At 37.8% G+C, this 25,007-nt stretch overlaps 3 protein-coding genes across 3 annotated transcripts; 1 reads left to right on the top strand and 2 right to left on the bottom strand.

Moving 5' to 3' along the window:
* The first annotated feature begins 13,670 nt into the window (after nucleotides 1–13,670).
* On the top strand, nucleotides 13,671–16,882 carry LOC112800758 (disease resistance protein RPP13). Its single transcript, XM_072236697.1, has 2 exons — nucleotides 13,671–16,698; nucleotides 16,826–16,882. Exons 1-2 carry the CDS (start codon nucleotides 13,950–13,952, stop codon nucleotides 16,834–16,836), a joined length of 2,760 nt encoding a protein of 919 aa, XP_072092798.1. The 5' UTR covers nucleotides 13,671–13,949; the 3' UTR covers nucleotides 16,837–16,882.
* Nucleotides 16,883–17,328: 446 nt separating this feature from the next.
* On the bottom strand, nucleotides 17,329–19,313 carry LOC112800757 (peroxidase 72). Its single transcript, XM_025843146.3, has 4 exons — nucleotides 18,715–19,313; nucleotides 18,385–18,576; nucleotides 18,134–18,299; nucleotides 17,329–17,956 (listed from the first exon to the last, which is right to left on the bottom strand). The coding sequence occupies exons 1-4, from the start codon at nucleotides 18,952–18,954 to the stop codon at nucleotides 17,544–17,546; spliced, it is 1,011 nt and encodes a 336-aa protein (XP_025698931.1). The 5' UTR covers nucleotides 18,955–19,313; the 3' UTR covers nucleotides 17,329–17,543.
* A 4,684-nt stretch (nucleotides 19,314–23,997) lies between these two features.
* LOC112803268 (uncharacterized) lies at nucleotides 23,998–24,594 on the bottom strand. Its single transcript, XM_025846774.1, has one exon. It carries the CDS (start codon nucleotides 24,592–24,594, stop codon nucleotides 23,998–24,000), a length of 597 nt encoding a protein of 198 aa, XP_025702559.1.
* Nucleotides 24,595–25,007: the final 413 nt, after the last annotated feature.

Here is a 25,007-nt window from a genome sequence, read left to right as displayed (position 1 = left end):
ATTCCCTAGAACAGGTATGCTTAGGCTCGTAGGTCTTAATATGGTAGCACCGTCTAGCACTATTCCAGACACAATAAATCAGCCAGGGATATTCATTATCATCACTGCTAGGGACAATAGCAGTCTCATTAGTTATTGGTATAACTTCAATAGCTAGAGCATTTGCCTTCACAGTTTTAGTATCTTTTGTTCCTGATCTTCCATTGTTTTCAGCATTAGATTCCTCTTGAACTTCTCTAGAGCATAGTTGTAAAAACTGAACCGGTGATAAAACCGATCAGACTATTAGTTTATTGGTTTATTGATTCAACTGATAAATTACTAGTTGAACCGATAAAATCAGTCATACGTAAATAAAAAATATAAAATAGTCAAAAGTCTAAAATTAAAATTTAAAATAGATATCTTCACTAATATTTTAAAAACAATCAAGTTTCAACAAATTATAATCAACAAGTTATAATTCAGTTATCATTGAATAAGTATATAAAATTCTAGTATTTTTTTATAATAAAAATTTTTTAATTTTATTTTCATACTAAAGTAACTATTTTTTATTTCAATAATTAACTAATTAATTTATATTTATTATATTCTTTTTATTGAAAATAATATTTAATAAATATCATATAATCATAAAAAGAATAATGATATTGTAATTAATAAAAATATTTGATATTTTTATTTATATATGTTTAATAACATTTATATTAATAATTATGAATAATAAAAATATAATTAATTTAAATATAAGTGAGTATAAATTTAAAATAATATTAACAAAATTATTGTATATTTTTACTATATAATTAATAATTAGCATATAAAGTAACAAGGAATAACATAGTTTAGTAGCAAGGAAGATCCAAGTTCAAGTAACATTTTAACAATTTTGGAATTTTCTCTAGAGCGGGTGATGAGCGGATAATTTATACGCTTTTTGGCATTGTTTTTAGGTAGTTTTTAGTAAGTTCAAGCTACTTTTAGGGATATTTTCATTAGTTTTTATGTTAAATTCACATTTCTAGACTTTACTATGAGTTTGTGTGTTTTTTTGTGATTTCAGGTAATTTCTGGCTGAAATCAAGGGATTTGAGCAAAACTCTGAAAAAGGCTGACAAAATGACTGCTGATGCTGTTGGAATCTGACCTCCCTGCACTCGAAATGGATTTTCCGGAGTTACAGAACTCCAAATGGCGCACTCTCAATGGCGTTGGAAAGTAGACATCCAGAGCTTTCCAGAAATATATAATAGTCTATACTTTATTTGGAAATTGACGACGTAACTTGGCGTTGAACGCCAAGTACATGCTGTTGTCTGGAGTCAAACGCCAGAAACACGTCATGATCCGGAGTTGAACGCCCAAAACACGTTATAACTTGGAGTTCAACTCCAAGAAAATCCTCAGCTCGTGGATAGATCAAGCTCAGCCCAAACATACACCAAGTGGGCCCCGGAAGTGGATTTATGCATCAAATACTTACTCATGTAAACCCGAGTAGCTAGTTTAATATAAATAAGACTTTTTACTAGTGTATTAGTCGTCTTTTGACCACGTTTCATCTTTAGTCTCAGTTTTGTATTATTCTTCATCTTAAGAGGCTATTGATCACATTTTAGGGGGCTGGCCATTCGGCCATGCCTGAACCTTTTACTTATGTATTTTCAACGGTGGAGTTTCTGCACACCATAGATTAAGGGTGTGGAGCTCTGCTGTACCTCAAGTTTCAATACAATTACTATTACTTTCTATTCAATTCTCTTTTATTCTTATTCCAAGATATACGTTGCACTTCAACTTGATGAATGTGATGATCCGTGACACTCATCATCATTCTCACCTATGAACGCGCGTGACTGACAACCACTTCCATTCTACTCTAGGCCGGGCGCATATCTCTTAGATTCCCCAACAGAATCTTCGTGGTATAAGCTAGATAGATGGCGGCATTCATGCCGGAAAGTCTAAACCTTGTCTATGGTATTCCGAGTAGGATTCTGGGATTGAATGACTGTGACGAGCTTCAAACTCCTGAAGGCTGGGCGTGATGACAAGCGCAAAAGAATCAAGGGATTCTATTCCAACCTGATTGAGAACCGACAGATGATTAGCCGTGCTGTGACAGAGCATAGGAACGTTTTCACTGAGAGGATGGGATGTAGCCATTGACAACGGTGATGCCCTACATACAACTTGCCATGTAAAGGAGTAGGAAGGATTGGATGAATGTAATAAGAAAATAGAGATACGAGAGGAGCACAACATCTTCACACACTTATCTGAAATTCCCACTATTGCTTTACATAAGTAGTTCTATCCCTTTTTATTTTCTATTTATTTATTAATTTTCGAACTCACCATAAACCAATTTAATCTGCCTAACTGAGATTTACAAGGTGACCATAGCTTGCTTCATACCAACAATCTCTGTGGGATCGACCCTTACTCACGTAAGGTATTACTTGGATGACCCAGTACACTTGCTGGTTAAGTTGAACGGAGTTGTGTCCACACATAGTTGAAAAAGCAATGAATTTTACAAAATACAATAACAAAGGAATCACAATTTCGTCCACCAAGTTTTTGGCGCCGTTGCCGGGGATTGTTCGAATATGGACAACTGACGGTTCATCTTGTTGCTCAGATTAGGTAATTTTCTTTTCAAAAACTTTTTCAAAATTTTTCTTTTTCGTTTTTCCAAAAATATTTTTCGAAAAAAAAAATTAAAGAAAATCCAAAAAAAATTTAGAAAATCATAAAAATAAAAAATATTTTGTGTTCTTGTCTAAGTTTTGAGTCAATTTTTAAGTTTGGTGTCAATTGCATGATTTAAAAATTGTTCTTGCATTTTTCAAAAATCTCATGCATTCATAGTGTTCTTCATGATCTTCAAGTTATTCTTGACAAGTCTTCTTGTTTGATCTTGATGATTTCTTGTTTTGTGTTGTTTGTTGTTTTTCATGTGCATTTTTCGTTTGTTAGAGTCCATGCATTAAAGATTTCTAAGTTTGGTGTCTTGCATGTTTTCTTTGCATCAAAAATTTTTCAAAATTATGTTCTTGATGTTCATCATGATCTTCAAAGTGTTCTTAGTGTTCATCTTGACATTCATAGTGTTCTTGCATGCATTATGTTTTTGATCCAAAATTTTCATGTTTTGGGTCATGTTTGTATTTTTCTCTCTCATAATTAAAAATTCAAAAATCAAAAAATTATCTTTTCCTTTTTTCTCTCCAAATTTTCGAAATTTTGGGTTGACTTGGTCAAAAAATTTTAAAATTAGTTGTTTTTCACAAGTCAAGTCATATTTTCAATTTTAAAAAAATCTTATCTTTTTAAAATCTTTTTCAAAAATCATATCTTTTTTATTTTTTTCTTTTTTTCGAAAATTTCAAAAATCTTTTTCAAAATTATTTTCAAAATCTTTTTCTTATCTTTATATCACATTTTCGAAAACTCACTAACAATTAATGTGATTGATTCAAAAATTTGAAGTTTGTTACTTTCTTGTTAAGAAAGGTTCAATCTTTAAGTTCTAGAATCTTATCTTGTAGTTTCTTGTTAGTGAAGTAAGCAATTTCAAATTTTTGAATTAAATCTTTTTATCTTTTATCTTATCTTTTTCAAAAATTTTATCTTTTTCAAAATTTGATTTCAAAATATCTTATCTAACTTCTTATCTTCTTATCTTTTTCAAATTTGATTTTAATATCTTTTTTCAATCAACTAACTAACTTTTTGTTTGTTTCCTATCTTTTTCAAAACCAACTAACTACTTTTCCCTCTCTAATTTTCGAAAATATCTCACCCCTTTTTCAAAAATTCTTTTTAATTAACTAATTGTTTCATGTTTTATTTTTAATTACATCTTATCTTTAATTTTCAAAAATTACTAACCCTTTTTTTTAAAATTATTTTTGAAAATTCTCCCTCTCTTTTCTTATTCTATTTAATTATTTATTTACTAACACTTCTCTTCACCTCTCTTCATCTAAAAATCCGAACCTATTCTTCTTCACTCTTACCCCCTTTCTTTTTCTACTAACATAAATGAATCTCTATACTGTGACATAGAGGATTCCTCTTTCTTTTCTTGTTTTCTTCTCTTTCATATAAGCAGGAACAAGGATAAAGGCACTCTTGTTGAAATTGATCCAGAACCTGAAAGGACTCTGAAGAGAAAATTAAGAGAAGCTAAGTTACAACAATCTAAAGGTAACCTTTCAGAAATATTAGAACAAGAGAAGGAGATGGCAGCCGAAAATAATAATAATGCAAGGAGAATGCTTGGTGACTTCACAAAGCCAACGTCCAAGTTTGATGGAAGAAACATCTCCATTCCTGCCATTGGAGCCAATAACTTTGAGCTTAAGCCTCAACTAGTTGCTTTAATGCAACAAAACTGCAAGTTTTATGGACTTCCATCTAAAGATCCTTACCAGTTTTTAACTGAGTTCTTGCAGATCTGTGAGACTGTAAAGACGAATGGAGTTGATCCTGAAGTCTACAGACTCATGCTTTTCCCTTTTGCTGTAAGAGACAGAGCTAGAATATGGTTGGATTCACAACCTAAGGATAGCCTGGACTCCTGGGATAAGCTGGTCACAACCTTCTTGGATAAATTCTTTCCTCCTCAAAAACTGAGCAAGCTGAGAGTGGATGTTCAAACCTTCAAACAAAAAGATGGTGAATCCCTCTATGAAGCTTGGGAAAGATATAAGCAGCTGACCAAAAGATGTCCATCTGACATGTTTTCAGAATGGACCATATTAGATATATTCTATTATGGTCTATCTGAATTTTCGAAAATGTCATTGGACCATTCTGCAGGTGGATCAATTCACCTAAAGAAAACACCTGCAGAAGCTCAAGAACTCATTGACATGGTTGCAAACAACCAATTCATGTACACTTCTGAGAGGAATTCCGTGAATAATGGGATACCTCAGAAGAAAGGAGTTCTTGAAATTGATGCTCTGAATGCCATATTGGCTCAGAACAAAGTGTTGACTCAGCAAGTCAACATGATCTCTCAAAGTCTGAATGGATGGCAAAATACATCCAACAGTGCTAAAGAGGCAACTTCTGAAGAAGCTTATGATCCTGAGAACCCTGCCATGGCAGAGGTTAATTACATGGGTGAACCTTATGGAAACACCTATAATCCATCATGGAGAAATCATCCAAATTTCTCATGGAAGGATCAACAAAAGCCTCAACAAGGCTTTAACAATGGTGGATGCAATAGGCTGAGCAATAGCAAGCCATATCCATCATCTTCTCAGCAACAGACAGAGAATTCTGAACAAAACACTTCTAATTTAGTCAATCTAGTCTCTGATCTGTCAAAGGCCACTTTCAGTTTCATGAATGAAACAAGATCCTCCATCAGAAATTTAGAGGCACAAGTGGGCCAACTGAGTAAGAAAGTCATTGAAACTCTTCCCAGTATTCTCCCAAGCAATAAGAAGAGAATCCAAAAGGAGAGTGCAAGGCTATTGATATAATCAATATGACCGAATGCACAAGGGAGGAGGAGAACGAAAATCCTAGTGAGGAAGACCTCCTGGGATGTCCCTCAAGCAAGAAGGAATTTCCTATTAAGGATCCAAGGGAATCTGAGGCTCATATAGAGACCATAGAGATTCTATTAAATCTCCTTCTGCCATTCATGAGCTCTGAAGACTATTCTTCCTCTGAAGAGGATGAAGATGTGACTGGAGAGCAAGTTGCTCAATATTTAGGAGCTATCATGAAGCTGAATGCCAAGTTGTTTGGCAATGAGACTTGGGAAAGTGAACCTCCCTTGCTCATTAATGACCTAGATACCTGGATTCAGCAAACTCTACCTCAAAAGAAACAAGATCCTGGCAAGTTCTTAATACCTTGTACCATAGGCACCATGACCTTTGAAAAGGCTCTATGTGATCTGGGGTCAGGGATAAATCTTATGCCACCCTCTGTAATGGAGAAGCTGGGGATCATTGAGGTACAACCTGCCTTGTTCTCATTACAATTGGCAGACAAGTCATTGAGACAAGCTTATGAAATAATGGAGGACGTGTTAGTAAAGGTTGAAGGCCTTTACATCCCTGCTGATTTCATAATCTTAGACACTAGGAAGGAAGAGGATGAATGCATCATCCTTGGAAGACCTTTCCTAGCCACAGCAGGAGCTGTGATAGATGTCAACAGAGGTGAATTAGTCCTTCAATTGAATGGGGACTACTTTGTATTTAAGGCACAAGGCCATCCCTCTGTGACAAAAGAGAGTAAGCATGAAGAGCTTCTCTCAGTTCAGAGTCAAGAAGAGCCCCCACAGTCAAACTCTAAGTTTGGTGTTGTGAGGCCACAACCAAACTCTAAGTTTGGTGTTAAGATCCCATATCCAAACTCTAAGTTTGGTGTTGGGACTATACAACATTGACCTGATCACCTTTGTGGCTCCATGAGAGCCACTGTCAAGCTATTGACATTAAAGAAGCGCTTGTTGGGAGGCAACCCAATTTTATTTATCTAATTTTTATTTTATTTTATTTTATTGTTATTCTGTGTTTTATTAGGTACATGATCATGAGGAGTCACGAAAAAAATCATAAAAATTAAAAACAGAAGCAAAAACAGCAGAAAAAAATTCGCACCCTGGAGGAAGCACAGGCTGGTGTTCAACGCCAGTAAGATGCATCTGGCTGGCGTTCAACGCCAGAACAGAGCATCAACCTGGTGCTGAACGCCAGAAACAAGCAACATTCTAGCGCTGAACGCCAGGAATGTGCCTAGAGAAGAAAAGCTAGCACTGAACGCCAGTAACAAGCATGAAACTGGCATTCAACGCCAGAAACATGCTTTACATGGGCGTTGAACGCCCAGAATGTGCACCACACGGCGTTTAAACGCCAGAATGGTGTGCAAAGGCTTTTTACATGCCTATTTGGTGCAGGGATGGAATTCCTTGACACCTCAGGATCTGTGGACCCCACAGGATCCCCACCTACTATATTCCCACCTTACCTCCTAATCCTATTTTGTGATTTCCCCATGTCACACTTCCCAACACTCTTCACCAATCACCTCAATCCCTCTTCCCAATCACCTCCCTCACCACTCACATCCATCCACTCTTCCCCATAAACCCCAACTACCTTCAAAAATTCAAAACCATTTTCCCACCCATTCCCACCCTAAATGGCCGAACATACACCCCCCTCTCCCTATATATACCCTTCCATTCTACTTCATTTTCACACAACACTTCCCCCTCTACTATACCTTGGCCGAACCCACATCTCTCCCTTTCTACCATATTCTCTTCTTCTTCTTCTTCTCTTCTTTCTTCTATTGCTTGAGGACGAGCAATATTTTAAGTTTGGTGTGGTCAAAGCACAATCTTTTTTGTTTTCCACTACCATCAATGGCACCTAAGGCCGGAGAATCCTCTAGAAAAGGAAAAGGGAAGACAAAAGCTTCCACCTCCGAGTCATGGGAGATGGAAAGATTCATCTCCAAAAGCCATCAAGACCACTTCTATGATGTTGTGGCAAAGAAGAAGGTGACCCCTGAGGTCCCTTTCAAGCTCAAGAAAAATGAGTATCCGGAGATCCGACATGAAATCCGAAGAAGAGGTTGGGAAGTCTTAACCAACCCCATGCAACAAGTCGGAATCTTAATGGTTCAAGAGTTCTATGCCAATGCATGGATCACTAGGAACCATGATCAAAGTATGAACCCGAATCCAAAGAATTACCTCACAATGGTTCGGGGGAAATACTTAGATTTTAGTCCGGAAAATGTGAGGTTGGCGTTTCACTTGTCCATGATGCAAGGAGATGAACGCCCCTACACTAGAAGGGTCAACTTTAATCAAAGGTTGGACCAAGTCCTAATGGACATATGTGTGGAAGGAGCTCAATGGAAAAGAGACTCCAAGGGCAAGCCAGTTCAACTAAGAAGACTGGACCTCAAGCCTGTGGCTAGAGGATGGTTGGAGTTCATTCAACGCTCCATCATTCCTACTTGCAACCGATCTGAAGTTACTGTGGATCGGGCCATCATGATTCATAGCATCATGATTGGAGAGGAAGTAGAAGTTCATGAGGTCATCTCCAATGAAATCTACAAAATAGCCGACAAGTCCTCCACCATGGCAAGGCTAGCTTTTCCTCACCTTATTTGCCATCTATGTTACTCAGCTGGAGTTATCATAGAAGGAGACATCTCCATTGAAGAGGATAAGCCCATCACCAAGAAGAGGATGGAGCAAGCAAGAGAGACCCTTCACGGTTCTCAAGAGATGCATGAGGAAGCTCATCATCAAGAAATCCCTGAGATGCCTCAAGGGATGCACTTTCCTCCCAACAACTATTGGGAACAACTCAACACTTCCTTAGAAGATTTGAGCCACAATGTTGAACAATTAAGGGTGGAACATCATGAGCACTCCATCATTCTCCATGAAATAAGAGAAGATCAAAGAGCAATGAGGGAGGAGCAACAAAGGCAAGGAAGGGACATAGAAGAGCTTAAGGACATTGTTGGACCTTCAAGAAGAAGACGCCACTAAGGTGGATTCATTCCTTGTTCTTATTTCTTTCTGTTTTTCGGTTTTTAATGTTGTGTTTATCTATGTTTTGTGTCTCTACTTCATGATCATTAGTATGTAGTAACCATGTCTTAAAGCTATGAATAAAATCCATTAATCCTTCACCTCTCTTAAATGAAAAATGTTTTAATTCAAAAGAACAAGAAGTACATGAATTTCGAATTTATCATTGAATTTAATTTAATTATATTGATGTGGTGACAATACTTTTTGTTTTCTGAATGAATGCTTGAACAGTGCATATTTTTGATCTTGTTGTTTATGAATGTTAAAACTTTTGGCTCTTGAAAGAATGATGAACAAAGAGAAATGTTATTGATGATCTGAAAAAAATCATGAAATTGATTCTTGAAACAAGAAAAAGCAGTGAAAAAAATGGCGAAAAAAATAGAAAGAAAGAAAGAAAAAGCAAGCAGAAAAAGCCAATAGCCCTTAAAACCAAAAGGCAAGAGTAAAAAGGATCCAAGGCTTTGAGCATCAATGGATAGGAGGGCCCAAGGAAATAAAATCCAGGCCTAAGCGGCTAAATCAAGCTGTCCCTAACCATGTGCTTGTGTCATGAAGGTCCAAGTGAAAAGCTTGAGACTGAATGGTTAAAGTCGTGATCCAAAGCAAAAAGAGTGTGCTTAAGAGCTCTGGACACCTCTAACTGGGGACTCTAGCAAAGCTGAGTCACAATCTGAAAAGGTTCACCCAGTCATGTGTCTGTGGCATTTATGTATCCGGTGGTAATACTGGAAAACAAAATGCTTAGGGCCACGGCCAAGACTCATAAGTAGCTGTGTTCAAGAATCAACATGCTTAACTAGGAAAGTCAATAACACTATCCGAAATTCTAAGTTCCTAGAGAAGCCAATCATTCTAAACTTCAAAGGAAAAAGTGAGATGCCAAAACTGTTCAGAAGCAAAAAGCTACAAGTCCCGCTCATCTAATTAGAATTAATATTCATTGATATTTTGGAATTTATAGTATATTCTCTTCTTTTTATCCTATTTGATTTTCAGTTGCTTGGGGACAAGCAACAATGTAAGTTTGGTGTTGTGATGAGCGGATAATTTATACGCTTTTTGGCATTGTTTTTAGGTAGTTTTTAGTAAGTTCAAGCTACTTTTAGGGATATTTTCATTAGTTTTTATGTTAAATTCACATTTCTGGACTTTATTATGAGTTTGTGTGTTTTTCTGTGATTTCAGGTAATTTCTGGCTGAAATCAAGGGATTTGAGCAAAACTCTGAAAAAGGCTGACAAAAGGACTGCTGATGCTGTTGGAATCTGACCTCCCTGCACTCGAAATAGATTTTCTGGAGCTACAGAACTCCAAATGGCGCGATCTCAATGGCGTTGTAAAGTAGACATCCAGAGCTTTCCAGCAATATATAATAGTTCATACTTTATTTGGAAATTGACGACGTAACTTGGCGTTGAACGCCAAGTACATGCTGTTGTCTGGAGTCAAACGCCAGAAACACGTCATGATCCGGAGTTGAACGCCCAAAACACGTTATAACTTGGAGTTCAACTCCAAGAAAAGCCTCAGCTCGTGGATAGATCAAGCTCAGCCCAAACATACACCAAGTGGGCCCCGAAAGTGGATTTATGCATCAAATACTTACTCATGTAAACCCTAGTAGCTAGTTTAATATAAATAAGACTTTTTACTAGTGTATTAGTCGTCTTTTGACCACGTTTCATCTTTGGTCTCAGTTTTGTATTATTCTTCATCTTAAGAGGCTATTGATCACGTTTTAGGGGGCTGGCCATTCGGCCATGCCTGAACCTTTTACTTATGTATTTTCAACGGTGGAGTTTCTGCACACCATAGATTAAGGGTGTGGAGCTCTGCTGTACCTCAAGTTTCAATACAATTACTATTACTTTCTATTCAATTCTCTTTTATTCTTATTCCAAGATATACGTTGCACTTCAACTTGATGAATGTGATGATCTGTGACACTCATCATCATTCTCACCTATGAACGCGCGTGACTGACAACCACTTCCATTCTACTCTAGGCCGGGTGCATATCTCTTAGATTCCCCAACAGAATCTTCGTGGTATAAGCTAGATAGATGGAGGCATTCATGAGGATCCGAAAAGTCTAAACCTTGTCTATGGTATTCCGAGTAGGATTCTGGGATTGAATGACTGTGACGAGCTTCAAACTCCTGAAGGCTGGGCGTGATGACAAGCACAAAAGAATCAAGGGATTCTATTCCAACCTGATTGAGAACCGACAGATGATTAGCCATGCTGTGACAGAGCATAGGAACGTTTTCACTGAGAGGATGGGATGTAGCCATTGACAACGGTGATGCCCTACATACAGCTTGCCATGGAAAGGAGTAGGAAGGATTGGATGAATGTAATAAGAAAATAAAGATACGAGAGGAGCACAGCATCTTCACACACTTATCTGAAATTCCCACTATTGCTTTACATAAGTAGTTCTATCCCTTTTTATTTTCTATTTATTTATTAATTTTCGAACTCACCATAAACCAATTTAATCTGCCTAACTGAGATTTACAAGGTGACCATAACTTGCTTCATACCAACAATCTCTGTGGGATCGACCCTTACTCATGTAAGGTATTACTTGGATGACCCAGTACACTTGCTGGTTAAGTTGAACGGAGTTGTGTCCACACATAGTTGAAAAAGCAATGAATTTTACAAAATACAATAACAAAGGAATCACAATTTCGTCCGCCAGCAGGTCAGTTGGACCGATTTTCTACCAGTTCTCACCTGTTCTTATCCTTAAATGGTCATATTACTGGACCGATTTTCTACTGGTTCTTACCTATTCTTATCCTTTTAGCCTTACACTTAGCCTTAAACTTTGCCTTTATAATCATAGCCTTTTTTTTTTCACTTGCACACTTGAATCTAACTTTTCTCTTATCACTTTTGACATAAAAATTCTTCCCCCTTCAGCAATAGTATAATCCTTTAAGGCATGCTTGAATTGATCAAATGTGGCACACTCCATGTTCAATTGGAGTTGAACATCACCAAAGTGTTTAAGCCTAGCTTTCTTTCTTATATTATCCTTCTTTTCAACAGTTTTTTTCTTACCCTTCTTATCTCTTTTGCCATCTTTGCTTTTTATTTTCTTCATGAGTCCTTTATCTTCATAGCTATCATAGCTATCATCGGTGTCATCCTCAAAGCCCAGAGGTGGGGGTTTATACGCCTCGTCTTCAACACTTTCATAGCTATCATTGTCAGAAATTGGTTCAATAGAAAAGACCTCAGCTTCATTATCCTTATCATTGTCTTCTTGATTCATGTTATCTTTAACAGCATCTCCCTGACCCAAATTCATGTCATCTTCTTTCCCAAAATTAACATCTTTCATAATTGGATGATCAAAGAACAGACATAATTCATCTATCTTTCTGTCTTCTCTCTTCTTGTCACACATCTCTCTAATTTCTTTATCTTCATATATAGGATGTTGGCCTGCTTCATAACTAGGAATTGTTGAATCATACCAATACATCTTCGTATGCATGGTAGCCAAGCTCTTTAAATATTTTCTTCAAATCAAAATAATTTACTAAGTCAAAATCCAACGGAGAAAATCTCTTTACATTTCCATTAATGTAAAGAAGTTCACTCCTGTTATCTTTGACAAAGCTCCCCCATGTTGAAAGACAGGAATAACCCAATCAGTCATTTGACATTCATAAATATAGAATAAAATGTCAAAGTCAAAACACAAATTTAGATCAATTACATACTAAACAACAACTGCTCAAACTTTGATTTTTTATTTGTGATAACCATATTAATCCATGCATAAAGTTTATTTACCACAAACTATTGAATCTTTGTAATGTTAAGCTCATATATGCATGCATTACACAACTTATCAGGAACTGATTTTCATAGTAATGAAAACTTAAAAACACTTTTTTTAGCAACTAATTTTTACTATTATAAACAGCTACACGAGGTACACACCTTCGAACAAGTGCAACAATGAACTACTATACCATCCACATCATAATAGAGAAGAGATATACTAACTTCGACCAGTGGCGACCGATAGACCAGCAGAACCTTCATTTACAATAATTCTGTCTCGTATAAAGCCTTGATTCAACAATGTCAGTGAAAGTTATCGGAGGATTAGCAGTTGATGTGATGATGGATTTCTCCATAAAACCTAGGGAAAGAAAGAGAGTATGTTACGTGTAAATTCGTTTTGGGGGAGAAAAGACAAAAAGGGACCTTTACACCTATTCAGCTAATGAAACGACAACACAACATCGTGCCCTAGTCCCAAAACGTGGCGTTTAACATCATTCAAAACGGGGACCTATTTGTTCTAATCTCACGTAGCACTTAATGGCTGAGTCACTAACTTCAAGTGACATGTTAGATTGTTCTGTTAGTTCGTGATGAAAAGGTAACAAAAAAGACTAAAGTAACAGACATTAGAAAAAGTTTGAGACTAATTGTGTAATTAAATTTTGTTAGGGACTACAACGTCTACTTCAAATTTTTTTAGAGATCAATTTAGGTAAATACTCAAAATTATGTGAATATAAAATATTAAACACATGAAATAAAACTTATAAAATTTATTCTATGAATATTTTTCTTAAAATATAGAAATAAATGTCTTTTATGAACAGAACTGATATAATAACCATTAGTCATTAAAACGAAAAGAATAATTATTAAAATTGTCTGTTATAAATTTAAAAAATTAAAATGAATACAAATAAAATCGAATGCCAAGACTATTCATATGATTCTGGCCTGTTGCACCGCTATTTTTTAAATTTATAATGTAATAATTTCTATGTATCCATGCCTGCTTAAGGATGGAGTCAATTAAGTACAAATAAGAATAAAACAAAGAAAAATACGGGATGTAAAAGAATTTAAACTCTTATAAGTCAAAGAGAGATGAATATAGAAATCTAGGCTTGTATTAATTTGTCTTTGATTCTAGAATGATAAATTTAGTAAAGCAGTAGTTTACGCATTGCTACAACTTTAGTATTGGCACATTAAAGAGCCAAAATCTATTGCATTCCAAAGTCGTAGATACTGGGCCTACCTAACCCCTCAAAGTCAGTCTCCTTATCCAAACACCAAAACGGGGTAAATTAATGTGAAGTAAGAGCAATTCAACTCAAACCAAACTGTTCATACTTGATTTGCAAGTATAGCGAAACATGAAGTACATTACGGGAAATGAAGATACCAAGTAGTTACAAAAAAGAAAGGTTTGGTCAAACAGAAACATCAACCAAGTATTGATTGGAGGAAGCTTCCCATAGCTCCACAAGCACAAGAACAAGCTCATCCCTCATCTTGGATTAGGTATGGCGGAGGTTGCGGTTACAATTGTGGTTGAAAAGCTAGCAGAACTGCTGGTCCAGCAAGCAGCGGAGGCAGTTTCAGAGGTGGAATGCCCAGAGGGGGTGAGGGAGCAAGTAGGGAAGCTCAAGAACGAACTGGCATGGATGCAGGGCTTCCTCAAGGACGCAGACGCTAAGCAAAGCAACGAGCGTGTTCGCATCTGGGTCTCTGAAATCAGGGACTTGGCCTTCGAAGCCGAGGAGCTCATTGACACCTACATGTACAAGGCAACCATGCACACCCGCCATCTGGACAAGCTTCTAAGACCCCTCCACATGTACAAGCTTGCAAGGAGAATTGACAGGATCATGTCCAAGATCAAGGAGGTCTCCGCCAGGCCCGAAGCTTATGGCGTCCGAGGCGAATCGCGCGAGGATATTAACCTCACTAGTATTGAGAGTTTGAGGCACTGGAGGCAGCCATCGCCTTATTCGGAAGAAGAGTATGTTATTGAACTTGAAGATGACATTGAGCTGCTGCTGTCTCAGCTTCTTACCGTGGAGCCAAGGAACCATGTAGTTTCCATAGTTGGCATGGGGGGTTTGGGAAAAACCACCTTAGCCAAGAAGCTTTACAATCACAGAAGCGTGGTGAACCACTTTGAGTGCAAAGCATGGGTGTATGTGTCGAAGGAGTACAGAAGAAGGGATGTTCTGCAAGCGATTCTGAGGGATGTGGATGCTTCAAGCAGAGATGAGGCTGACAGGTTGGAGAGGTTGCCGGAGGAAGAATTGGTGAACAAGCTTCACAGTGTGTTGGATGAGAAGAGGTACATGGTGGTTCTTGATGACATTTGGGGAATGGAGGTTTGGGACGGCTTGAAGTCTGCATTTCCAAGGAGGAAGATGGGGAGTAAGATATTGCTGACAACTCGGAAATGGGAAGTTGCTTTGCATGCCGATGCGAGTAGCAGTCCTCATCATCTGAGGACACTGACAGAAGATGAGAGCTACAGTTTGCTATGCAACAAGGTGTTCATCCCTCCGGAGTTGGAGAGCCTTGCAAGGGAGATTGTGGTGAAGTGTGAGGGTCTGCCCTTGGCTCTGGTTGTGATTGGAGGATTGCTGTCAAGGAAGCACAAGTCAAGTGTGGAGTGGGATCAAGTGCTGAGGAATATCAGCTGGCACTTGCTGCAAGAGCAGGAGAGGATAGCAAGGATTCTTGAACTCAGCTACAATGATTTACCCTCCCATTTGAAGTCCTGCTTTCTCTATTTAGGCCTTTTCCCGGAGGGTCTCAACATTCAGACAAAGAAACTGCTCAGATTGTGGGTTGCCGAAGGCTTTTTACCGCAGGAAGGCCAAGAGACGCCGGAAGGGGTTGCTCACAGATACTTGAATGAGTTGATTGGAAGGTGCATGATTCAAGTGGGAGCAGTGAGCTCCTTAGGCAGAGTTAAAACAATTCGCATCCATGATCTTCTCAGAGACCTTTCACTCTCCAAAGGAAAAGAGGAATATTTTCTCAAAATATTTCATGGCAACATGGCACCCTCATCCACCACTTCACAATCTCACTCTCAGCAGCCAACTAGATCCCGGCGCCTTTCTATACATTCTTGTGACGACCGGTATGACTTCTTAAAACACGGTGCTCATCATTCGCGGTCCCTGCTGTTCTTCAACAGAGAGTATAATGATATAGTGGGGACAATCTGGTTCCACTGGAATTTCCTCCAAGAACAGAAATTGAATTTCATCTACAGGAAATTCAAGCTACTCAGAGTGCTGGAATTAGACGGTGTTCGGGTTGTTAGCCTGCCAAGCACAATAGGGGACCTGGTTCAGCTAAGGTACCTAGGATTGAGAAAGACTAATCTAGAAGGAAAACTGCCACCTTCCCTTGGAAACTTGAAAAACCTGCAGACACTTGATTTGAGGTATTGCTGTTTTCTCAAGAGAATACCAAATATAATTTGGAAGATGGTGAACTTGAGACATTTGCTGCTCTATACTCCATTTGACTCTCCAGACAGTGGACATTTAAGATTGGATACATTAACAAATCTGCAAAGCCTACCCTATATTGATGCTGGTAAGTGGATAGAAGATGGCGCTTTAGCCAAAATGAGCAATCTCAGGCAGCTGGGGATATATGAATTATCAGGAAAAATGGTGAATTCTGTACTTTCCACCGTGCAAGGTTTTCGCAACCTTCATTCGCTAACTCTTTCACTTCAATCCGAAGAGGATGAATTTCCAATGTTTAGGCAGCTGTCTCAGTGCATTCATCTTGAGAAGCTCTCTTTGATTGGAAAGATCAGGAAGCTACCCGATCCACATGAATTCCCTCCAAATCTTTTGAAACTAACTCTGCATAACTCCCACCTGCAGAAGGAGTCAATTGCCAAACTGGAGCGGTTGCCTAAACTCAAGATGCTCATATTGGGCAAAGGTGCATACAATGTGCAGGAACTGAGCTTCAATGCTGAGGGGTTTTCGCAATTGAATATTTTGCGGCTTATTCAGTTGAAAGAATTGGAAGAATGGACTGTTGAGGAAAGAGCACTTCCTAGGCTCGAGCACATGCTTATTGATGGCTGTGAGAAGCTGAGAACGATTCCAGAAGGACTCAAGACTCTCACTTCTCTCAAGAAAATAAAAATTATAGGAATGCCGGTAGAATTTGAACATAGACTTCGAACTAATGATGTGCCGGAGTTCAAGTATGTTACTCCTGCAATTGAATCTTCCATGGACATTTTGGCAGTTGGTATGCTGATTCATTCACCGATGCTTCTATTTCAAGTTTGATATATAAAATACATTTATGCATTGGTGTAAAGGATTTAAGAAGCTCACTTTGATTGCTTCATTTTATATTACATATTAACAATCAGCACAATGTTGATGAGTAAGCACAAACCTTCATCTAAGGCATGGAAACATTTTCAGGATCTTGCAGGTATATTTCATTTGCCATTGAACATTAATGAGTCATCTATCTCTCAAAAGGAAATCCATTTTTTATGCAAATGGTCAAGATTTATTGCAACTTTAAAGTTTTAACGATCTGAGTCTCGGACTATTACACATTTGTATGACTCATTTAGTAAGTTAGAATTCTGTTAGAATTGTTAGAGTTGATTAGTTCAGAATTAGTATAGGATAAGTTAGTCCCTACTTTCCATTAACCAACTTTCCCGCTATTAATGCATTTATACATGTCAACTTCTGCATTAATATAATGCAAGCTATGATTTCTCTCATTTCTCATCTGTTATACACTTATACTTATACTGACTTGTATAAAAAACAGCAAGATTTTTTGTTTAATATTCACTCATTAAATCATGAAGGATAAAGAGAAAGAGTTAATGTTCATATATAAAGAAGCTGAGTGTGGATAGAATATTTCTTTATTAAGTTATTGGAATACTCATTTCACCAAACATAAAAATAACAAATTAACAATGCTATAAAACACTCCACTTAATGTTCATGACACACGGCCAAAACTCATCATGTAGAAGAATTAAATGTTGATAAACAAGGAACAATAAATTAAAACATAGGTACAATCATGAGATCTGCCAACATGACAATTCTGTGACTTGATTAAGCATTAACCCTTCTGCAGTTCTTTCTGATCTCACCCCTTGAGCCTGTTAAGGGAGTAATGTTCCCCATCTTAACCATGGACTTGGCAAATTGTTCAAAGAAAAGATCATTACTTTCAGCATATTTCTTCACTAAACCTGCAGACACTGTATTCTGTGTCAAGAGAATTTCATCAGAGCTTAACAAACCCCTCTTGGTCAGTAAGTTCTTGTAGTAGCTGTTATCAAATTTTGCTGGGCTGACAAAGTCTAGCACAAACAGATTCTGGTCTCCGCCGGATCTTGGGCAGTGAGTGCGCAATTGAGCAGCATAGTATTGGTCAAGAGTGAAGTCTGCTTTGCCGTTGCCAGTTTGGTTGTAGAGTCTTTGCCTGAAGCTGGTACACCTTGAGTCTCCTATAGTATGGCTACCTATAAAAATTACACAACTGTTTATACCCAAGAGCACTGGTGCAGCTATGAAATACCACCAAATGAACTAAAAGGGAGTGATACTTAAATGTAGTAATTTGGTGCATGCATGAGAATAGAGGCTTTAAGCATAAACCAATCATGTTATGGACACACAAAACAAGAATAGAGGCTTACCAGATAAAGCAACTAGATCAACAATATCAAGGCCTTTAAGCTTGAATTTAGTTAGGATGGTTTGAAATGTGTTATTGGGGGCAGGAATGTTGTAGTTAGAGCCACTTATACTTGCATCAAGAGAATCCCTTCTGCCTAGAGGCACTTCCCATCTTGGTCCACCAGTCTGCACATAAAAGGGTATGGTAAAATCATCATCCTAGATTAAGATAAGGATATAGGGAGTGCCAAAAAATAAATAAAATACTAACAAGAACAGTTGAATCTCTGGCAGCTATGGCTAAAATGTCAGCACAGGACACAGTCTCAGGGCATGCCTTCTCTAGTGCTGATTTGATTTCATCAATAACTTCAAATCCTCGAGCCGAATTACGGTTGGGATTTGACCTCTTCTCGCTGATAATGGTTCCACTGCTATCTAGCAACACTGATCCATCACAGCCCTGAAATTGCAAATAAGTCATTCACTAGAACAATATAAATTCTATAACACATTTATGACGACACTTAGAAAAATTTTCCATTTTCGTTTCAATCACTAAGTTGTTGTTAGCTTCCTGTCATATGTTATGTGCAGAGACCTTGACAAAGCAGTCATGAAAATGCAATCTCAGCAGGGAAGCAGCCATGCGTGTTTCTTTCGCGACAGCTTTGGCCACAATGGACTTGACAATCTCTTGAGCTCTGGGGCAAGACTTTACATAATATTGCGGGTAGAGGTAACCGCCTACTTTCTTGTCACAATGGCAGAAGGGTGCAAAGGCTAGTAGAGAAAGAAGCAGGAGAAAGTTCACAGAATTGGCCATACTTGTTCCTCTCATCAAGATCACTAAACAGGACACAAAGTATAGAGTGAGTATCTAGAAAGAAAAAAAAATAAAACGTCTTCAAACTTGATTGGATGCACATTGTGATAAGAACATGGTATATATAGGAAGAACCTGGCAGAAAATAATTGCATAACAGGAGAAGAGTAAGAAAAAGGTGCAATGGTGAAAAAAAAAAAGCTTGGAGTTGGTAGCTAACTAGCTTTCAAATCCATTAAAAAAAAGGAGTATTGGAGTTGTTAAGTCTTGCCTCTTGCTACTGGACAAAATAAATTCTCTGTAGTATTATCAACATAAAAATAGCTTGAGGCTTTTTAGCATGGTATAAAGCAAAAGTGTTTAAGCTTAAGCTTCACTAATTATTAGAAGGCATTATTGGACCCTGGTTCCTACAGTATTCTTGCATTGAAAGCTATGTATTATCATTGGGTGTTTTTATTTATTAAGACCCGCATCAATTCCTTTCTTGCATTAACTTCTTAAGCACTATGGTCTGCTTTTCATTAGACAAAACAATGATTTGGCCTAATTACACTTTTTCACATGTACTTTATTTTCTTTTGCTAGGCATGCATGTGTTTTTCTTTTCTGCATTTCTTTTAATTACTATAAATGTTTATGTTCTTTGCCTTATTGAGGGAGTCTACACCTGCTTATGTTGACTTCATTGTCGGTCTTCATATTATTGAGCTAAGTTTCCTACCGAAAATTGTGTATTCAATGTGAGAATTGACACAAAAGCTAGGATTAACCGTTGCTTTAGATTAATGTTGAATATTTCAAAGCTCTTCTTGCATATCTCTCTTTTTGATTCATATCTTTTTTCCATATTTTTCTATTGGAGAAAGGCATGCACATGTTATATTAAAATACGACAGAATAAATTTAACATGCGATGGATGAATTATAGATTATTATAACTGTTTTTACACGTTTGTACTCTTTATATATGCTCCTTTTCTTGATCACTATAAAACGTTGCTTGCTCTTGATTTCTGGTTAGTTAATTAAACGGAATAACTTTTTGACTTCAAAACCTAACAACTTGTATTTAAGCTTGTGTAACTTTATATACGCGTGATGACAAGGTCTATAGTAAAATAACAAATCAAAGGGAATGTTACATAATTAATTTTGTGATGTAATTATATGAAGGAACAGGTATGTTTGGATAACATACACCTACTCCTCTCCAGCTTTCTTAAACCAAATTTGTCTTCTTCTGGTTTACCAGTATTTGCTTTTATATATATGCTGCTAAAATATGAGGGCTATGCTTCTTTTAGTAGCATATAGTAAGAGATAATATTAAGCTGTGTGTGGCACCTGGCAAACTAGCCTCAAAGCTATGAAAGAATAATAAGGATTATTACATATCAATTTCATGCAGCATAATTCGAATAAATTCTCTCAAGGGGTTATGTCTGCTTTACTTTTAAGCACCTACTTGTTCTTGGCAGCTGGCAGCTCCCCACCATGACAATATCATAAACTCACACATGAAAAAATGGTAATTGGTTCTTTGTAAATTTGAGCTTATGTGTTTTATTTTGTGCTTTACACTTAACTACTTGAGTACATCTACTACCGGTAAACTAGACAAGCATTTTACAGCATAAATAAATAGGTAACGTGGTACCGTCACTCAACTTTGGTATCTCGGCTTAATTTCTGCTAAACTGAAGCAATTCACACGTGCAATCTATTTATATTAAAAGAGAAATCACAGCTAGGGTTGGAAGTGAGCTTAAATTCGGCTCACATAAATTGAGCTTGGCTCACGACTCGATTCATTAACAATCGAGTCTATTTCTTAAACTCAAGCTCAACTCACCAAATGCTCACGAGTTGACTCAAATAATAGGAACATAATCTATAATTCTATATTAACAAATTATAACTTATATATTTTAAAAAATATTTAAAAAGATTAATTTTATATATTGTTTATCTATCAATAAATTATAAATTTTTTATTTATATCCTACATCAAAATTATATATAAAAAATAAATATAAAATTTTAAATAATTAAGATCATTAATATATATAATTATATATTACTATTTCATATGTATATATATAATATTAAAAGTATAGATTAAAGGTATATAGAATATGTGTATTAATAATTATATATATATATATATATATATATATATATATATATATATATATATATAATCCAGTCAACTCACGAGCTAATGAGCTGAACTTATCCAAGTTCAAACTTGGCTTATTTAACTTATGAGTTCAATTCCAAGCTCAAACGTGGCTCACCAGCTGACGAATTTAGCTTATCAAACTATTAACGAGTCAAACCCGAACTAGTTTGACTCACTTCCAACCCTAATCACAACCATTATTAGACATTTGATTTTATTCTATTTTAACACCTAAAGTTTTTTCTTTAAATGACATAACTTTTTATCTTTACATTATACTATAGTATTTTTATTATATTTTTATAATTTTTTATTTTTATATAATGTTATACATTCTTTTTTAATATTTTTTAATAAATATAGTTAAGTTATAAAATTTATTTCGTTCCCTCAAATAAATTTAATTTTTCATATTCTCCTATTCTTTACTTTATATAGGTTATTCTATACTTTTAATATTAATATTTATACTTTTTAAATAGACATAAATTGAGTTAAATTAAAATCTATTCATTCCACTACAAAAAAATTATTTAAAATGGTATTTATATTATGACGGTTTTGAAAACCTGCCATAATATTTCGATAGAGTTAAGTACTTTTTTCGTCTCTAAGACTGCGTTTGTTTCTGAGAAGAGGACAAGACAATACACTGAGAACAAGACACAAAGAATAGAGACACAAAATTTTGTGTTCTTGTATTCTGTTTGGTGATAAACTAGAACAAATTACGAAAATCTAATTTATTCTCATTTTTCTTCATTTAAAAATTTTGAGAAGAAAAATATAATAATAAAAAATATAATTATAAAAAATTAACCAGAATAATGAAAGAAAAAATAAAAAATAAGTTGTGCTCTGTGTCATTTCTGTCAGGATGGACACAAAATATACTAATTCAGTGTCCCTAGATACAATGTCTCGATCCATGTCTCATATGTCAAACACGATTTTGTGTCTCCGTGTCCTTGTCTCAATGTCCCATCCCGAAAACAAACGCAGCCTAAGGTCTGAGGTGAAAATCAAATTCGTCCCGACCTTTTTTTGCTATTAAAATCATCCTCAACATTACAAAATATTATAAAATCATCCTTTTATCCAAAAATAATATTTTTTAGACAATTTTACCCTTAAATAAAAATAAAAAAGGTGAAAACGGGCATTGCTTCCCAGCTATTCGCATTCTCTCTTTTCCCATACATAGCCTTTCTCTACTTCACTACCAAATCCAAGACTTCCCCTAACCTCACCCTCTTCGACTTCTACTTCTTGCTCGCCTTCGTCAGAGCCACTGGTTAGTTTCTCTTCCTTTCACATCTCTTCTTTTCTGCTTCCAATTTCAATTATTTAACCACCTCAATTCCATTCTGCAGTATCAGCTGGGTTTGAGTCATCGGTGCCAATCACCACTATGCGGAGCTCTTGTGGAGTCTCAACTCGAAACGGAGACCCGACCCGGAGAAGTTATAACGGTTCGGATCTGTCAACAAGAACTGAACCGGAATGGAACTGGAAATGGAAGGGAGGGGAGGAAGCTTTTGCTGGTGACGGTAGAGGTTATGGCAAGGACGAGTCAGGTAGTCACGAGTGGGTTTGGGTTGTTTTGTTCGAATGTTCTAGGTTTTTCTTTTGGCCCTCTTTGTGGAGTTGATGAATCCTGAATTTTGATTGTAAAGTTCGAAGCTTTTCTGAGTTTAAACGTAGGACTGTGTATTGATACCTCACATCAAGTACAATTCAGCAATTGTGTCATCCTAAATGCATTTGGTTCTTTATGTGTTGTCCTAGTTTTCGTACATTTGCTATGGTTGTTTGGAGTTTGGGGTCAAATATTCAGTTTTTTCTTAACTTTACCATTTTTAAGAATCTATATCTAGCTTGAGCATAGTTTTTCAATTACGTTGTGTCCAGTTTGTCGGTTGTAGGATGGTTCGGATAAGGATGAGGGGGAGGCGCCTTGGTTGATGCGGTCGTGTGAACGTTGGTGAATCGGGCCGCCGAGGTCTCGATGTGCGGAGAAGGAGGGGGTGTCACCTGCAAAGACACTCCGACGCTCTAGTCAGTGAGTGTACAGATGAGTATAAGATGTAGTACGTGACGTACCTTGGGGGGAGGGCAGGTCCTTCCCCATTTATACCGTGTCAGAGGTGGGCCCTGTGGGGACGGGCCCACTTTCCTCGAAGCTTCCTCACAGCTGTATTGGAGGGATGGTGAGGACGCGTGTCCAAGTATCGTGGCGAGTGCTGAGAACCCGACCACTCGGGTCGGATTCTCAATGGGTCGGGTAGACCCGTATGTGGTTTGGGGTAGGCCGTAACAGTGCCCCCAACGCGCCGGCAATCAGCCGCATGGGCTGTTGGTGGCGGGTTGTCCCTTTATTCATAGTCGTTAGGTCGGTCGTTCGTGTGGGAGACGCGCCACTCGCGTGCATGCCCATTCGTAATTTGGGGCGTTCATTCGTCGTCTCGTTTCTCGCGCGGGGCATTGAATGCTCATAATGGGTTGAAAAACCCCGTATGCAAAGACCATTTTGCCCCCAGGCCTTTCGCGCTCGCCCTAAGGCAGTTTTAAACAGTTTTGCATTTTCCTCTTCCATTCTTGTTCCTCCTAATCGTCTTTGTTCCTCCTTTTTCCTGCATTCCCCATCATCCAGAAGTTCTTTTCAGCATTCTTGCGTGTCTCGTTCCTTTCCGAATTTTCCTAATAATCCAGGTAATCACCATTTTCCTTCTACCTCAATGGTTTTTTGCACGTTTGTTATAGGTATCTGTTGCTTGTTGTTTTATTTCTGTGAATAGATGTATTTTTTTTCTATCGAATATGGTGTGCCAAGGGGGTTACCATTCTGGACTTGGTCTTATTTGGTCTCCCTTTTAGCTATGCTTAGTTTGGTTGTAGCCAGAGTGTCGTTTGTTGGCAGCCATGACTTGGCTGACTTCCTCATCATTTATGTACTCCTTAGCTACCATTTGGATCTCATGCATCGTCCAAACCGGTTTTGTGGTGAGGTGTTTTCGAAAGTCCTCGTTGAGGAGGCCGTTCGTCAGACAAAAGCTGGCCACCGAATCGGTTAGGCCGTCAATTTTCAAGCATTCGTCGTTGAACCGGTCCAGGTATTTTCTGGTCGGCTCCCCGTGTCTTTGGGTTATCCCAAGAAGGTTGATCGGGTGCTTTGCCTTTGCTATTCGTGTCGTGAATTGGGCTAGGAAGGCACGGCTGATGTCCGAAAACCCATAGATGGATCCCTGCAGGAGGCCGTTAAACCATCTGATCGTGGGTCCTGCCAGAGTCACCGGGAAGGCTCGGCACCTCACCTCGTCCCCTACTCCCTTCAGATTCATCCTATCTTCGAAGGTTGTGAGGTGTTCTAGAGGGTCTTGGGTTCCATCGTACCTCATGTCCGTTGGTTTGTCGAAGTGCTTCGGCAACCGGACCTCGAGGATGGATCGATGGAACGGGGTGGCACCCATTATCAGGGGTCGCCGTGTCCTCTCAGTCCTCTCTTCCCCGTCTTTGCGATCTCGTCCCGTGAGGCGCGTTTCTTTGCCTCGGGAGTAGATGATTGTGTCGTTTCGTCTTCTCGGGATAGGTGACTCTTCTCGGGTGTTCTCTGCTTCTGTTCAGGATGCGGAGGCGTGTCGGAGACGACTTCGGCGGGAATCTCTTTCTCGACTTTCAGGAGATGGGGAGTAGCTAGGATCGGTGATTCGTCGATCATGCTCCTGATCGGCTAGCTGTCGTTCCAGGTTCTGGACCCTGTGGCGTAGCTCCTGCATTATTCTGGCGCTGTCGCCGCCAGTTCCTCCGAAAGGTCGCGTCCCTGTACGTGGTTCAGTGCGTTGTCGGGGGACCTTCGTCGTCCTCTTGGCGAGGCGACGGAGGC

The sequence above is a fragment of the Arachis hypogaea genome, chromosome 5, assembly GCF_003086295.3.
Source record: "Arachis hypogaea cultivar Tifrunner chromosome 5, arahy.Tifrunner.gnm2.J5K5, whole genome shotgun sequence".
NCBI lineage: Eukaryota > Viridiplantae > Streptophyta > Magnoliopsida > Fabales > Fabaceae > Arachis > Arachis hypogaea.
The sequence above is the reverse complement of the archived record's forward strand: the minus strand, read 5'-3'. Positions and strand labels throughout refer to the sequence as shown.

What these genes read in the sequence shown, in the direction of transcription:
- LOC112800757 (XM_025843146.3), bottom strand. Translation starts at nt 18,954, where the DNA reads ATGAGAGGAACAAGTATGGCCAATTCTGTGAACTTTCTCCTGCTTCTT. An exon ending in CCAGAGATTCAACTGTTCTT is followed by an intron (nt 18,300 to 18,384) that starts GTTAGTATTTTA and finishes TTTTATGTGCAG; the next exon opens with ACTGGTGGACCAAGATGGGA. An exon ending in TGATCTAGTTGCTTTATCTG is followed by an intron (nt 17,957 to 18,133) that starts GTAAGCCTCTAT and finishes TAATTTTTATAG; the next exon opens with GTAGCCATACTATAGGAGAC.
- LOC112803268 (XM_025846774.1), bottom strand. Translation starts at nt 24,594, where the DNA reads ATGGGTGCCACCCCGTTCCATCGATCCATCCTCGAGGTCCGGTTGCCG.
- LOC112800758 (XM_072236697.1), top strand. Translation starts at nt 13,950, where the DNA reads ATGGCGGAGGTTGCGGTTACAATTGTGGTTGAAAAGCTAGCAGAACTG.